Genomic DNA, 16,862 nt, shown 5'->3' on the forward strand with positions numbered 1-16,862 from the left:
TAACTTTCTTGATAATGTGTGTAAATGATTATCAAGCTCAAGCCATGTGACAGTGGTCAATCCCAAAGGTATTTAAACTGCCACAAATGATAGTTCAGAGACAGAGTTTCAGATTGCTGCTTTTAAGTAAACATCAATGATGTCCTCTCCCAACAGTTGCAGTGAATTGATTTTCTATGTAAATGGCCAAAAGGTAAGAAATTATATTTTTCTAAAACTTCTAATATGTGACAATGGCTGTGTTCACACAGGCAGCCCAATTCTGATCTTTTGCCCAATTATTGGTCTTTTGACCAACCAAATCAGATCTTTTGCCAATAATGGGGCAAAAGATCAGAATTGGGCTGCCTGTGTAAAAGAAGAAAAAAAGACTGCTTAATCATATTGAATCAACACTTTATTTACTCTCCATTAGATATTGGTTTGACCATGTATACTGTACTGGTCTTTTGGAATAACATTAGGGATACATGTCCAAACTGCAGAGGACAGTATATTTTCCTTTAGCTGAGCAGCTCAATTGACATTAGTTCCAATTTAAATGGAATAATTAGGCTAATCTCATGCTAAATGTCCTGTCATTTACGCAGTGTAGTTTTCTGGTAAATATCTATTGTGTTTGTGACACTTTCTGTTATTTATATGGTTAGTATGAGGAAATCATATCACTTCAACACTGTAAGAAAATATGAAACAAAAGGCTGCTTTCTAAAATGTAACATTTTGTATAATCTACAGTTTTTCTGCATCTGAAATATTATCTTATACAGTATTCAATATATTGATACATATTCCTCCAGTCCTCCCACCTCAAAATGTTCACTTTTATGTAAAGCACATGATTGTCAGCAGACTGATACACCAATGTCCTGCCTATAGTCACACATAATACTATAGATTAGATGCAGAGGGTATGACATTCTCAAGCCAACTGTGATATCAATTTGACTCTCCAGGGTGCTTCCTGTCTCTTGATGTAGATATGCCTTGTGACTGTTTTCTCACAAACAGAGGCTTGGTTGTCTTAGAATAGATTGTGATCTGCGCGTGTGTGTGTGTGTGTGTGTGCGTGCACGCGTGCATTGGCTGGTGTACACATTTCAGATCTCAGAGAGGAATGCCGATCCAGAGGAGGTGCTCCTCAAATTCCTCAGAAGGAAAGGTACTTTTCCTCAACAACATAACAACACCCTTTTTGTGTAAATAACAACACACAATGTCTATGTTCATCATCAAATCCGCTGTGAAAGTCATTTCAAAATGCTTAGCCAAAATCATCTACGTGTCTCTTCTCTATATAGTGCTTCTAACTGGGACTAAGTATGGTTGTGGAGGGGGTGGCTGTGGGGCCTGCACGGTCATGGTGTCCAGATATGACCAACTCCACAACAGAGTTCTGTATCCTTTCTTTCTATTTCTGCCCTCACAACCACATGTGGGACCCCTGTAGCTCAGTTGGTAGAGCATGGCACTTGCAACGCCAGGGTTGTGGGTTCGTTTCCTACGGGGGGCCAGTATGAAAATGTATGCACTCACTAACTGTAAGTCGCTCTGGATAAGAGCATCTGCTAAATTACTAAAATGTAAAATGTAAGAAAACCATTTAATTTAATATTTTACTAAATAACACAGCCACAAAATATCATGACTGAGAAACCCAGTTTTGGGGTAAAATGACTGGAATCTTCTTCAGTTTGCATCACACTATTCTATTCTATTAGACACGGCACTGCTTGTTATATCCTTGACCTCTGATCCTAGCCACTACACTGTTAACGCCTGTCTGCAACCCATCTGCACCCTACATGGGGCTGCTGTGGTAACAGTGGAGGGCATCGGCAGCACCAAAACCAAACTGCATCCGGTTCAGGTAGGTCCTACTATAGGGTTATATAGGGTTTTGTGATCGTAAATCCTACAAGTGGAGCTCTCCATTCATTGTGGCTGGATGATATGTATCGTAAGGAAAGCTGATATGTCTATGTTCTTGCAGGAGCGTATAGCCAAGGCCCATGGCTCTCAGTGTGGGTTCTGTACTCCAGGCATGGTGATGTCCATGTACACTTTACTGAGGAATAAACCACATCCCACCATGGAAGACATCAGAGAGGCTCTAGGAGGTAATTCATTTATATTTCATAGATAAAATATAAAACATAGGCTATTTATTATTATTATAATATTTTATTATTATTATAATCTTGAGTAGTCCAAAGGTCTCCACAAAAACATGGGCTCTAGGTGCATGTCTATTTTCAAACATTATTGACAGTTTTTTGACCACATTCTCAAAGGAAACCTCTGCCGCTGTACTGGCTACAGGCCCATCATTGAAGGATTCAAAACTTTCTGTGATGTGAGTAATGCCTTTAACCCATTTCCACAAGCTAGTTGTTTGATTCAAAGCACATGTCTCTTAACCAAAATGCACATGTTTTCTCTTTTGATTACTTTGACACATGTTCTATAAAATGCATGTGTTACCTATCACAAGGCATCAGAGAATGGAGAGGGATGTTGCCAGAATGGAGAATCAGGGGGAAAGTGTTGTATGGATATTGGAACTAAGCACCACAAGGATAGTGATGTGAGTTAAATACTTTACATTTTCACCTAATGAATTCCAACCTTATACATGTGCAAGATGCGTTAGGGAATGGTATAGTCCCCTTAACCCAACGAGTCCCACCATAACGCCTGCGTGTTTTGGACTTCTAACCCTTTTTAAACATTGTGTGTTTGAGCTGAGCTACAGACATCTGGGTTGTACCATTGGCTTTGTACATTTCTTCTGCATACGTTAGTCTGTGTGATTAATGAGGGCTGAGCTAGAGCGGTGTTTGTGAGACAAGGGCGGATCCCGAAGGGCCCCGTGGCCGGTTCTTTTACAAAAACGTCTGTTGAGTCCAAATGGTTTCAGCTTCAAACTATTAACAGCTATCAATGAAAAGCTGAGACTGACGGATACGCATGTTTTGTGTCTATTGTGACATAGTGTCTATAATACTATAATAAGTTCACATAGTTGATGTCACAAACTCCACAGTTGTCACTGACTAGTTGGATATTAATTTCCCAGTGAGCAAACAATTTCTGTACTTACAGCATTCATATAAATTCATTTTTATAAGGTTTTCGCTTTGGCGGACCTTATTTTTTTATTGACATTTGTCAATAAAAGTCATGAATGCAACTGTTTATGTGAAATTGTTTTGTGTACTACTCTACTTGTAGCTCTGGTTGTCCTGAAAATAAAATGGTAAAACACTTCATTGTGTGGCTAAATATAAGGGCTGGACATGCAGATAAATGAAAGTCAGATAAATGAAAAGCAGATTTTTGCTGGGGTCTCTGGACTAATAGTGTTAACCAAAATGATACCTTAACACTACTTCATGTAAAGGTAATCACAGCATGTAACTACGGTGGCCCTAAGGGGCAAAGTAGCCTTTTAAATTGAGTGGCAGTTGCAATGATGACACCAGGACAGAATGATTGTGTCCTAAAGACATATTTTGATACCTTGTCAGATCTCGGAGGAGCTGTTCCATATGGACGATGTTCTACCCCTTGACCCATCCCAGGACCTAATTTTCCCTCCAGAACTCATGGTACGTGATATTCAGTCTTCACAGTGAACAGACTTGTCCATTGTCAACTCAAACAGAACTAACTTGCAGAGAACTTTGCTTTCATTCTTTTCTATACCAGCGTATGGGAAAGAAACGTGCCTGTGGCAGTCTGTGTTTCCAAGGGGATAGGGTGAAGTTGATATCTCCAGTAGATCTGTCCAATCTGCTTGAGTTGAAAACAGAATATCCTGAAGCCCCTGTGGTGGTTGGCAACACAACTATAGGTACTAACCTTTTGTTTTGCCATTTTGCTTTTGTGTTTCAGAACTTCTTTCACTCTACCCTAAATATTTTGTTCCCTAAAAATACACCCATATGTTGTATACGGTACAATAAATATTCATCCCAATGACTACTAAGCCACATTGTATCTATTATGCGTGTATTTATTTTGAGCAGGACCAAATATGCAAGTGAAAGGAGTCCATCATCCTCTCATCATCTACGCCGGGAGGGTTTCAGATTTACATACTGTGAAGTGGGGGAAGAACGGTAGGTTTAGAAGTGTATTTATTGTCCGTTAATGGAAATAACTTTTCAGGTTTCTATAATCTACTTGCTGTGTGCTCATGTCCGTGCAGGTGTGAGTGTTGGGGCTGTCTGCACCCTGTCCAGTCTGAAGGAGGAGATGGAGAGGGCTGTGAGGGAGATGGAGGCAGAGAAAACCAGGGGGTACCAAGCCCTGCTACAGACCCTCCAGTGTCTAGCAGGGAAACAGATCCGCAACATGGCTGTAAGCCCTCTAACTATTACCCAGATACAGATGTTCTATCATAATTTGACCCGTTTCTCACAGCAGGAAAGTCATCCTGCAGCAACAGGACATTTGAATTATTATGTGGATTATAATTAATGGACATTTTGTATTTGTATTGGCTGATACATTTTTAGTTAGGATAAATCGATGTTAAAGTGGAAATTACCAACTTTAGAAGCCTTTTTAAACCTTCAATACACTACAATTTGCATTTCCTGCTGCACAGGAAAATTCTCTGTGACAACAGAGTGATCAAATTAAGATAGCACACCTGTATGTACCCTTTTCACACTGTCGTGCCGACCCATACTAAACTGTGTTGGCTCAGATATGCTCTTCTCACATTGTCCTTTTCAGCATGGTTCCAGCAATTATGGTCAATGCGTAACCAGGAAAGCACAGACATTACAGCTTGGCTTGGCTCTATAGTGTGAAAAGGGTGTCGCTAGGCCACTGTCATGCATAGGCCAGTCGTATGACATTAGACCACTGCATTACTCTTGCCTGAAAGCCTTATTGATGTGTTTTATTTGATTGGTTTTCTCATGTCCCATGTCTTACAGACCATTGGAGGCAATATCCTCAGTGCCAACCCCAAGTATGATCTCAATAGTGTTCTAGCTGCCTTGGACTGCACGCTACGGGTCATGTCTAAAGGTACTGTTGGCCAAAGCATTGATTCTCATTGATTTTATCATTTTCTTTCAGTTCGTGATCATTCAATATCACATGACCTAAATGGGAAGGACATGGTTGATCGAGTGATGAACTAGATTCATAGTATGAAACTGTCTTTTTGTTATAGAAAATGGGACAAGGGAGATCACTCTGAATGAAGAACTCTTCACTGGCTTTGGCAAGACAGCACTTAGACCAGATGAAGTCCTCCTGTCCATTGACATCCCCTACTCCAAACCAGTGAGGAATAACTGCTTTACTCTCTCATACAAATACCACTCTGGACATTGATGATGACCTTAGTTTACTCTTTCTGTTGTGAATGTGATGTCAGCACAAAAGCATTATGCTTTATATAAAGCTTTGAGTACTGAGGATTTGGTTAATTGGTAAGTGAACATGAATAATCTGTTGAGAGGTTTTCAGGTAGGAGAAATGGTCTGTTGACTGTATTGAGGTTGTCTGTATTGAGGTTGTCTGATAATTGACTGTATTGCCTTCGGAAAGTATTCAGACCCCTTGACTTTTTCCACATTTTGATAGGTTACAACCTTATTCTAAAATGGATTAAATCGTTTTTTCCCCTAATCAATCTACACACAATACCCCATAATGACAAAGCAAAAACAGGTTTGTAGAAATCTTTGCAAATTTAGAAAAAATATAAAATATAAATATCACATTTACATAAGTATTCAGACCCTTTACTCAGTACTTTGTTGAAGCACCGCGATTACAGCCTCGAGTCTTCTTGGGTATGACGCTACAAGCTTGGCACACCTGTATTTGGGGAGTTTCTCCCATTCTTCTCTGCAGATCCTCTCAAGCTCTGTCAGGTTGCTGCACGGCTATTTTCAGGTCTCTCCAGAGATGTTCGATCAGATTCAAGTCTGGGCTTTGGCTGGGCCACTCGAGGACATTCAGAGACTTGTCCCGAAGCCGCTCCTGCGTTGTCTTGGCTGTGTGCTTAGGGTCGTTGTCCTGTTGGAAGGTGAACCTTTGCCCCAGTCGGAGGTCCTGAGCGCTCTGAAGCAGGTTTTCATCAAGGATCTCTCTGTACATTTCTCCGTTCAGTTTTCCCTCGATCCTGACTAGTCTCCCAGTCCCTGCCGCTGAAGAACATCCCCACAGCATGATGATACCACCACCATGCTTCACTGTAGGGATGGTGCCAGGTTTCCTCCAGACGTGACACTTAGCATTCAGGCCAAAGAGTTCAATCTTGGTTTCATCAGAGAATGTTGTTTATCATGGTCTGAGAGTCTTTAGGTGCCTTTTGGCAAACTCCAAGCGGGCTGTCATGTGCCTTTTACTGAGGAGTGGCTTCCGTCTGGCCACTCTACCATAAAGGCCTAATTGGTGGAGTGCTGCAGAGATAGTTGTCCTTCTGGAAGGTTCTCCCATCTCCACAGAGGAACTCTAGAGCTCTGTCAGAGTGACGATCGGGTTCTTGGTCACCTCCCTGACCAAGGCCCCTCTCCCCCGATTGCTCAGTTTGGCCGGGCGGCCAGCTCTAGGAAGAGTCTTGGTGGTTCCAAATTTCTTCCATTTAAGAATGATGGAGGCCACTGCGTTCTTGGGGACCTTCAATGCTTCAGAAATGTTTTGGTAGCCTTCCCCAGATCTGTGCCTCGATACAATCCTGTCACGGAGCTCTACGGACAATACCTTCAACCTCATGGCTTGGTTTTTGCTCTGACATGCACTGTCAACTGTGGGACCTTATATAGACAGGAGTGTGCCGTTCCAAATCATGTTCAGTCAATTTAATTTACCACAGGTGGACTCCAATCAAGTTGTAGAAACATCTCAAGGACGATCAATGGAAACAGGATGCACCTGAGCTGAATTTCGAGTCTCATAGCAAAGGGTCTGAATACCTATGTAAATAAGGTAGTTCTGTTGTTTGTTTTGAATACATTTGCAAACATTTCTAAAAACCTGTTTTCGCTTTATGGGGTATTGTGTGTAGATTGCTGAGGAAATTGTTTTATTTAATCCATTTTAGAATAAGGCTGGAACGTAACAAAATGTGGAAAAAGTCAAGGGATCTGAATACTTTCCGAAGGCACTGTATGTCTGTTAACTGTATTATGTTTGTTGACTGTAGTACAGTATTTATTTTGACTTTGATCTCTGCAGTGGGAGTTTGTGTCGGCCTTCCGTCAGGCCCAGAGGAGGGAGTTTGCCTTCTCCATAGTCAACGCTGGGATGAAGGTGGTCTTCAGGGAAGGCACTAACATCGTGGAGTCTCTCAACATCTACTACGGAGGAGTGGGACCCACACTGGTCAAGGTTGGACGCACATGCCAGAAGCTTGTTGGCCGGTATGTAGACTGACAACAACACACTTTATAGACATTGCAGACCTGGGTTCAAATACATGAGTATTTGGTTATTTAAATACCTATTTTCTGTGTATTTTAGTATTTTCAAATAATGTGGCCCAAATCAACTGCAATTTCCTATAAATAGCGTACTATTTGAAAGTTTTTTCAAATACTTATTTCAAATACCTGGTTAAAATGCATGGGAGTGTATTTCAGTAGGGGATTTGAATATTTTCAAATACATACCAATACTTTCAACCTGGACTCCGGGGTAGACGTAACATAGTAAATGTAATTAGTATGATATGTTACGTTTCGTATGGTATTTATTAATTTATGGATGTCCATAATCCATTTCGAATTTTATTTTACAATTTTAAATGTGTGTGATATGTAACGAATTGCAATTCGTACAATATGTTGCAAATTTGCAAACGTATGATATGTCACGAATTCCAATTTGTTGTGGCTAACGTTAGATAGGTGGCTAATGCTAATGTAAGCTAGGTGGCTAATGTTAGCTAGGTTAGGGTTAGGGTTAGCTAACATGCTAAGTAGTTGCAAAGTTGCTAATTAGCTAAAATGCTAAAGTTGTCCGTGATAAGATTCAAACACGCAACCTTTGGGTTGCTACACTATGTGTTACAGTTGAAGTCGGAAGTTTACATACACCTTAGCCAAATACATTTAAACTCAGTTTTCACAATTCCTGACATTTAATCCTAGTAAAAATTCCCTGTCTTAGGTCAGATAGGATTACCACTTTATTTTAAGGATGTGAAATATCAGAATAATAGTAGAGAATGATTTATTTCAGCTTTTATTTCTTTAATCACATTCCCAGTGGGTCAGAAGTTGACATACACTCAATTAGTATTTGGTAGCATTGCCTTTAAATTGTTTAACTTTGGTCAAACGTTTTGGGTAGCCTTCCACAAGCTTCCCACAATAAGTTGGGTGAATTTTGGCCCATTCCTCTTGACAGAGCTGGTATAACTGAGTCAGGTTTGTAGGCCTCGTTGCTCGCACACGCTTTTTCGGTTCTGCCCACAAATGTTCTATAGGATTGAGGTCAGGACTTTGTGATGGCCACTCCAATACCTTGACTTTGTTGTCCTTAAGCAATTTTGCCACAACTTTGGAATTATGCTTGGGGTCATTGTCCATTTGGAAGACCCATTTGCGACCAAGCTTTAACTTCCTGACTGATGTCTTGAGATGTTGCTTCAATATATCCACATAATTTTGGCTCAGTCAGATCCTGGACTTGAACCCGATCAAACATCTCTGGAGAGAACTGAAAATAGCTGTGCAGCGACGCTCCCCATCCAACCTGACAGAGCTTAATAGGATCTGCAGAGAAGAATGGGAGAAACTCCCCAAATACAGGTGTGCCAAGCTTGTAGCGTCATACCCAAGAAGAATCGAGGCTGTAATCGCTGCCAAAGGTGCCAAAGGTGCTTCAACAAAGTACTGAGTAAAGGGTCTGAATACTTATGTAAATGTCATATTTCCGTTTTTTATTTTTAATACATTTGCAAACATTTCTAAAAACCTGTTTTTGCTTTGTAATTATGGGGTATTGTGTGTACAATGATGAGAAGAAAAAACAACAATTTAATCAATTTTAGAATAAGGCTGTACCGTAACAAAATGTGGAAAAAGTGAAGGGTATGTTCCGAATGCACTGGTCAAAAGTTTTAGAACACCTACTCATTCAAGGGTTTTTCTTTTCTTTTTACTATTTTCTACATTGTAAAATAACAGTGAAGACATCAAAACAATGAAATAACACATATGAATCATGTAGTAACCAAAAAAGTGTTAAACAAATCAAAATATATTTTATATTTGAGATTCTTCAAATAGCCACCCTTTGCCTTGATGACAGCTTTGCACACTCTTGGCATTCTCTCAACCAGCTTCATGAGGTAGTCACCTGGAATACATTTCAATTAACAGGTGTCCCTTATTAAAAGTTCATTTGTGGAATGTAATTGCTTCTTAATGCGTTTGAGCCAATCAGTTGTGTTGTGACAAGGTAGGGGTGGTATACAGAAGATAGCCCTATTTGGTAAAATACCAAGTCCATATTATGGCAAGAACAGCTCAAATAAGCAAAGAGAAACGACAGTCCATCATTACTTTAAGACATGAAGGTCAGTCAATACGGAAAAAGTTTCTTCAAGTGCAGTTGCAAAAACCATCAAGCGCTATGATGAAACTGGCTCTCATGAGGACCGCCACAGGAATGGAAGACCCAGAGTTACCTCTGCTGCAGAGGATAAGTTCATAAGAGTTACCAGCCTCAGAAATTGCTTCCCAAATAAATGCTTCACAGAGTTCAAGTAACAGACACATCTCAACATCAACTGTTCAGAGGAGACTGTGTGAATCAGGCCTTCATGGTCGAATTGCTGCAAGGAAACCACTACTAAAGGACACCAATAAGATGAAGAGACTTGATTGGGCCAAGAAACACGAGCAATGGACATTAGACCTGTGGAAATGTGTTACGAGTCCAAATTGGAGATATTTGGTTCCAACCGCCGTGTCTTTGTGAGACGCAGAGTAGGTGAACGGATGATCTCTGCATGTGTATTTTACACCGTAAAGCATGGATGAGGAGGTGTTATGGTGTGGGGGTGCTTTGCTGGTGACATTGTCAGTGATTTATTTAGAATTCAAGGCGCACTTAACCAGCATGGCTACCACAGCATTCTGCAGCGAAAATATCATACTAATTTAAGTGTCCCAGATTTACGTTTGCTTTGTCACGTATAGTCTATGAGACCAGGCTGATATATTCCAATATTCAACTTGTCTTTTCATCAAAGAAATATCTGAATACGTACTTCAAAATGTACTGTATGTGAAAGTAATTGAGATATTTGAAATAGTATTTGAACCCAGTTCTGATAACTTTTTATAAAGAATTGTAGTTATGTGCTCTGCGTTGAGTTAAAATTAACCAAACTGAACTGAACTGGTGAACTTAACTGGCGATCTTGTGAACTGCAATTGAAGTGTTGGTTGATTGGCTCAGGTCCTGGGGGGAGGAGCTTCTGGCTGATGCCTGCTGGCTTTTAGAGGAGGAGGTGGAGCTGTCTGACTCCGCCCACGGAGGGAAGGTGGAGTATCGCAAGACCCTTACCACCAGCTTCTTCTTCAAGTTCTACATGCAGGTCCTCCAGGAGCTCAGAGAGAGGGTACATATACAGGACAGGCACAATCCTTAATTATTTTTCAGTAAAACAGCAACGCTGCCACTTGTTTTGCTCAATCTGAGGGATGTGACAATATTTGAGAATACCAATATTACATTGGCTCTAAAAGGTGTTTTATAATCATCGTTGCTATGCTTCATGTTTCTTGATTTCTACCCAATTGTGCAGGATGTGGATGTGTGTCATTTACCCCTTGAGTACCTCAGTGCTCTCAAGCCTTTCAAAAATGAAGTGCCCCAGGGACATCAGTCTTTCCAGGTTTGCTATCAACAATTACTTTTATGTAAACTGTTACAAAACTTACTCCAATGGAGGATGGTTGTATCCCCATATTGTCTGTCTCTTTCCTCTGCAGCTTGTGTCCAATGCCCAGTCCTCCCAGGACCCTGTGGGCCATCCCATGATGCACCAAGCAGCGTTCCAGCAGGCTACTGGAGAGGCCCAGTATTACGATGACATACCACCTGTCCAGGGGGAACTCTTTGTCTTCATGGTGACCAGCACCAGAGCGCACGCCAAGATCATGTGAGTCTATCTTCTATGGTAGTGTGTCATTATGTGACTGTTTTTGGATTGGCCATACAAACCTTTACAGTTGGATCTGTATGATAAGATAATCACCTAAATCCAGACTTTTTTTGGGGGGGGTCTCCCCTTTTTCGTGGTATCCAATTGGTAGTTACAGTCTTGTCCCATCGCTGCATCTCCCGTACGGACTCGGGAGAGGCGAAGGTCGAGAGCCATGAGCCCTCCGAAACACGACCCTGCCAAGCCGCACTGCTTCTTGACACACTGCTCACTTAACCAGGATCCAGCCACACCAATGTGTCAGAGGAAACACCATACAACTAGTGACCGTGTCAGTGTGCAAGCTCCCGGCCCGCCACAGGAGTCGCTAGAGCGCAATGGGACAAGGATATCCCGGCCGGCCAAACCCTCCTCTAACCCATACGACGCTGGGCCAATTGTGCACCGCCTCATGGGTCTCCCAGTCGTGGCCGGCTGTGACACAGCCCGGGATCGAACCCGGGTCTGTAGTGACACCTCGAGCAATGTGATGCAGTGCCTTAGACCGCTGCGCCACTCGGGAGGCCGCATGTAGGTTTTCTGATCATGTGTCTTTATTCCACTTCAAAACCAGCAACATTGACCCATCTGAAGCACTTGGCATGACTGGGGTAGTCACGTTCCTATCAGCTGGTGACGTCCCTGGTCAGAACCGGCGGATGTGGTTCAATAACCCAGAGGAGCTCTTTGCTGAGGAAGAGGTAGGCTATCGTACTGTACCCTCTCACTACCATGCCTAGTCTGTAGCACCGTACCATAGACAGACAGAAAGTATGACCATGGCAATGACTGAGGATGATAATTGAGAATGGAGAACCGCTGTTCTAATGGTATTTCTGATTAGGAGAGGTCTATTATACTGTATATTGTCTTACCATGGTGGTTTTTGATTGATTGATTCGTTTGTTGATTGATTGGTTGTTCCTGTACAGGTGTCTTGTGTGGGGCAGATCATTGGGGCCGTGGTAGCAGAGAGCAGAGAACAGGCCAGGAGAGCAGCTCAAAGGGTAAAGGTTACCTACCAGGATCTACTTCCTGTCTTCTTCACTATAGAAGAGGCCATCCAGCATCAGTCCTTTTTTGACCCAAAGAGGAAGCTGGAGAGAGGAGACGTGGACAAAGCCTTTGAGACTGTGGATCAGATTCTGGAGGGTAAAACACAATGGATTACATCTGTGTAGCTGCTTCTTCTAATGCGAGTTCATGTCGTCAAATGTCTTGATGATATGTGATTGTGTTGTGAGCAGATGAGATCTACTTGGGAGGTCAGGAGCATTTCTACATGGAGACTCAGGGCCTTATTGCAGTGCCCAAAGGAGAGAATGGAGAATTGGAGCTGTTCGTTGCCAGCCAGCATGCAGCATACACTCAGGTTAGACACACATAAACTATCTATGTTTTGGTTTTCTTCTCTGTTATGTAGCTATCTACATTGGATATGGGCATCTTGTTAACCCGCCAATCGGAATCTTTGATTTTTGACACACTACTACCATCTGAGTGCCCCAATGCTGGTTGATTGGTATGATCAGACAAAAAGTAATCCAATCGAAAAGTTATACCAACTTCTTATTTGAATGTCCTTTGTTTTGTCTCTGCAACCCCAGGAAGTGGTAGGAATCACTCTGGGCATCGACTCCAACAAGATCACATGTCACGTGAGGAGGTTGGGGGGAGCGTTCGGGGGCAAAGTCATGAAGATCGCCTCCCTCTCTGCTATCACTGCCACAGCTGCAGTCAAGTAAGAGCTTTCAACGACAGTGTTGATAACACACATTAGTAGAATATAATACATTGAATACTTAGAGTAAATATGCCTATGTTTTCATTGTAGAACAGGGCGAGCAGTACGCTGTGTTCTGGAACGTGGAGATGACATGCTGATCACCAGCGGCAGACACCCCTTCCTAGGAAAATACAAGGTATTGTAGAGTAGCCCTCTCAGATGAGCATCATCAACAACAACTGTATCATCAGTGGAATTTTACCTCAGCATTTCTAACGACCGGTTTTCTCTTAGGTGGGATACAACAACGATGGAACCATCATGGCAGCGGACATCACCTACTACAGTAACGGGGGGTGTACCCTGGATGAATCATCATTCGTAAGCTTGTTAAGAACTTTGAATTCAATACTGTGTATGACTCAAATGTTATCTGAGATTGTTCAATATATTGCCTGGTATCAGTTGAAAAGTCCTAGACAACAAGGACTGATGATTCTCACCACGTTTAAAAATGGACAGCAGAAACATAACCTAAAATAAGACACATTTTAATTTCCATGTAATGTGCTGTGATTCAGATCATGGAGAAAGCCCTGCTCCACATGGACAACGGCTACAGGATCCCTAACCTGCGTGGGCGTGGCTTGGTGTGTAAGACCTACCTGCCCTCTTACACGGCGTTCCGAGGCTTCGGAGGACCCCAGGGACTCATGGTGATGGAGAGCGTGCTGCACGAGGTGGCTGTCAAATGTGGCCTCCCTCCACAGAAGGTTAGTGAGAGGTTACTGGAGGGTTCAGGGTCATGTTCAGTTAGTTAATTACCCACCTTTCATCTATCCGTCCATCCATCTATCCGTCCATCCATCCATCCAATCTTCCTACTGAAGATTCATGTGTCTCTGCAGGTGAGGGAGATCAACATGTACCGGGAGGAGGAGTGCTACACCCACCACAAGCAGCTCTTCTCCCCCCGCGACATGCTCCGTTGCTGGGACGAGTGTCTAGACAAGGCTGGGTACCACGATCGCCTCCAGGCCATCCAGCAGTTCAACACCTACAACCGCTGGAAGAAGAAGGGCATCTCTGCTGTGCCTATGAAGTTTGGCGTCGGGTTCTCCAAAGGCTTCTACAACCAGGTGAGGATGAAGAACTCCCTTTAAATATATGGCAAATTTAGAATGCCCCATGTTCATGTTTCCACTGTGCTAGGAAGATGATAATGTCAGTTCTTGAACTGAACATGCTCTGACAAAGGACGTTGTAGACTGAAAGCTTAGCTCATTAAACACTGTAACTTGTGATTGGTTCAGGTGTGCGGAGACTGCTTTTCATAGCTGTAAGCATTGTAAGTTACTGTATAGAAAGAACTTCTGGAGTATAAACTGTGTTCATCCCCATAGAGATACAATATAACAGTTGTTCATGATCTTGTTCCACCTCTGCTCCAGGGTGCAGCTCTGGTGAACGTCTACAAGGATGGCTCGGTGCTAGTGACACACGGGGGCACAGAGATGGGTCAGGGCATCAACACCAAAGCCCTCCAGATCGCCGGTCGTATCCTGAAGGTGCCGATGTCCTCAATCCACATCAAAGAGACCTGTACAGGCAACGTTCCCAATGCTGCACCCTCAGCAGCCTCCTTTGGCACAGACGCAGTGGGCATGGCAGTCAAGGTATTTCAACATAGCCTGGTCTCCGATCTGTTTGTGTTGTCACGCCAGCTCTTATGGACAATGACCATAGGAGTTGGCAAGACGGCACAAACAGATCTGGGACCAGGCTAGCTCCAACAATCTGTTCTCACAGGCTTCTCATAGGGTTATAAAGACATACGGTATAGATGTGTTTATTGTACTCTTACCAAATGGTACTGTGTTTTGATTTCAGGATGCTTGTGAGAAACTGATGAGGCGCTTGAAGCCAGTCATGGAAAATCATCCCAAATATACGTGGCAACAATGGGTAATCAACAAACATCCACCAGACTATAATAAACTCAATATAATGTTGTTTTTGTGTCAATCTCCATAATTGTATAGCATACAATAACTTGTGTTCTTTCCCACAGATTGTTGAGGCTTATTGCCAGAAGGTCAGCTTATCTGCAACTGGCTTCTTCTTGTACGTACCCTGTCAATACTGTAGACTGTAGTGTGTAATGAAGCAATGCAACGTATCACTGACGGTTATCACTGAAATGGCACGATTACGGTGCTCATATTAGGAAAGTCTCAGTCATAAGTAGGCTATCCTAATATGGGCACCATATGGGTTTCAGGGGACCTCACACGGGTGTGGACTGGGAGAACAGCGAGGGGTCAGCCTACTATTACTTCACCTTTGGGGCCTGCTGCTCAGAAGTGGAGATCGACTGTCTCACTGGAGATCATAAAGTACAGTAGTATATTTTGTCTACATCAGTGAAATGTTCGTTTTACACTTTACATCATACCTGCAGGCATAATGCATTATAACTTGCAATAAGCATGTATGAGCCTTTATAATGTCTTATATGTTAAGTCTCAAGGACGTCATTGGCTTAATACAATTAACTGTGTGTGTGTTACAGAATCTCAGAACAGATATCGTGATGGATGTTGGGAGGAGCCTCAACCCAGCTCTAGATATAGGACAGGTACAGTATGTCTGGCACTCACAGCTTTGGTGGCTATATATTTCTACAGTACTATGGACCTATATAGGATGTATTCAGTAGCATACATTCCAATATGACTGGAGACCTTCAAGTTAACAGGATGCTATATATTCCAGATCGAGGGAGGCTTCGTCCAGGGCATAGGCCTGTACACCATAGAGGAGCTGCAGTTCTCTCCTGAAGGGGTTCTGATGACCAGGGGTCCATCCCAGTACAAGATTCCTGCCCTCTGTGACGTCCCTCCTCAACTTAATGTCCACCTGCTGGCCAACGCACAGAACCCACATGCCATCTACATGTCCAAGGCAAGAAAAACGACATCACGTGACACATCCATAAAGGCATAAATACAGATCTTTTTTGGGACTGAGCAATTTGCACCATGCCAAATTGTCAAGTTCAAGTTTAATTGTTGTATAAAACACAAAATGCTTTCATCCACAAGCTTCCTGAGGATTCACTTCCTAAGTGGTAATTGATGGTCGACCATCTTGTTACAGGGTATAGGGGAGCCTCCAGTTTTCTTGGCCAGCACCATCTTCTTTGCCATAAAGGAGGCAGTTGCTGCAGCCCGTAGAGAGAGGGGGTTAGGGGACAGCTTCCCTCTAAGCTCCCCTGCTACTGCTGAGAGGATACGCATGGCCTGTCAGGACCAGTTCACTAAGATGGTAACATTTCTTCATTTCAAAGGACTGGTTTCCCAGAGGACTCAGATCAAGCCTAGTTCTAGACTAAAAAGCTGTTTGATGGAAATTCTAGTTCAGGACTAGGCTTGATCTGTGTCCTCTAACTGGCCCATGTCTACGGTTTTGGTCTCTCCAATAACATTTGTTTAACAGCATTATTTCCCCCCCCCTCAAGGCTCCATCTTCAAAGAAAGGAACATTCAAACCTTGGAGTATCAACGTATGAGCCAACTGAAGATGACTTGGTAACCTGGTCAGACCTGGGCTTGGCTCCAACTATGAATCATTCACCTCATCTTAATGTATTGTTGGGTCTTGGTGGCTCGCTTGCAGATTGTGTACTTTGTGGATGACTTGGAAATGTGTCTAGAATATTATGTGCTTGAGATTTTACTTTTGTCCTATGACCTAGGGTAAGAAATTCACCATCTGGTGTTGTTTGGTCATGCATTTCTTTGGCTGTTTGTTTAAAAACTTTAACATCCTGCATCTGTGACCTACAGCCAAGTGCAGTCAACATACAGAACCCAGACTCACCTAAAATTAGAACTGAACTTTGGTTTAATTCTGTGTTGTAAAGCATTCTGATGTCTGACTAAT

The 16,862-nt window shown here is 42.6% G+C and overlaps 1 protein-coding gene across 1 annotated transcript; it reads left to right on the plus strand.

Annotated features, from left to right (window-relative positions):
• Positions 1-9: 9 nt before the first annotated feature.
• Positions 10-16,805, plus strand: aox5 (aldehyde oxidase 5). The gene is made up of 34 exons (XM_041870277.2): positions 10-68; positions 157-193; positions 1,105-1,162; positions 1,302-1,398; positions 1,762-1,870; positions 1,994-2,120; positions 2,295-2,356; positions 2,495-2,587; positions 3,531-3,611; positions 3,712-3,856; positions 4,032-4,124; positions 4,214-4,365; positions 4,953-5,046; positions 5,195-5,307; positions 7,210-7,394; positions 10,444-10,606; positions 10,793-10,882; positions 10,980-11,149; positions 11,766-11,892; positions 12,124-12,343; positions 12,439-12,563; positions 12,799-12,932; positions 13,026-13,113; positions 13,212-13,298; positions 13,499-13,690; positions 13,826-14,056; positions 14,369-14,593; positions 14,808-14,882; positions 14,989-15,041; positions 15,199-15,313; positions 15,490-15,555; positions 15,693-15,881; positions 16,077-16,244; positions 16,438-16,805. The coding sequence occupies exons 1-34, from the start codon at positions 25-27 to the stop codon at positions 16,486-16,488; spliced, it is 4,059 nt and encodes a 1,352-aa protein (XP_041726211.1). The 5' UTR covers positions 10-24; the 3' UTR covers positions 16,489-16,805.
• The last annotated feature ends 57 nt before the right edge of the window (positions 16,806-16,862 follow it).

This window comes from Coregonus clupeaformis, unplaced genomic scaffold (genome assembly GCF_020615455.1).
Source record: "Coregonus clupeaformis isolate EN_2021a unplaced genomic scaffold, ASM2061545v1 scaf0351, whole genome shotgun sequence".
In the NCBI taxonomy this organism is placed as follows: domain Eukaryota; kingdom Metazoa; phylum Chordata; class Actinopteri; order Salmoniformes; family Salmonidae; genus Coregonus; species Coregonus clupeaformis.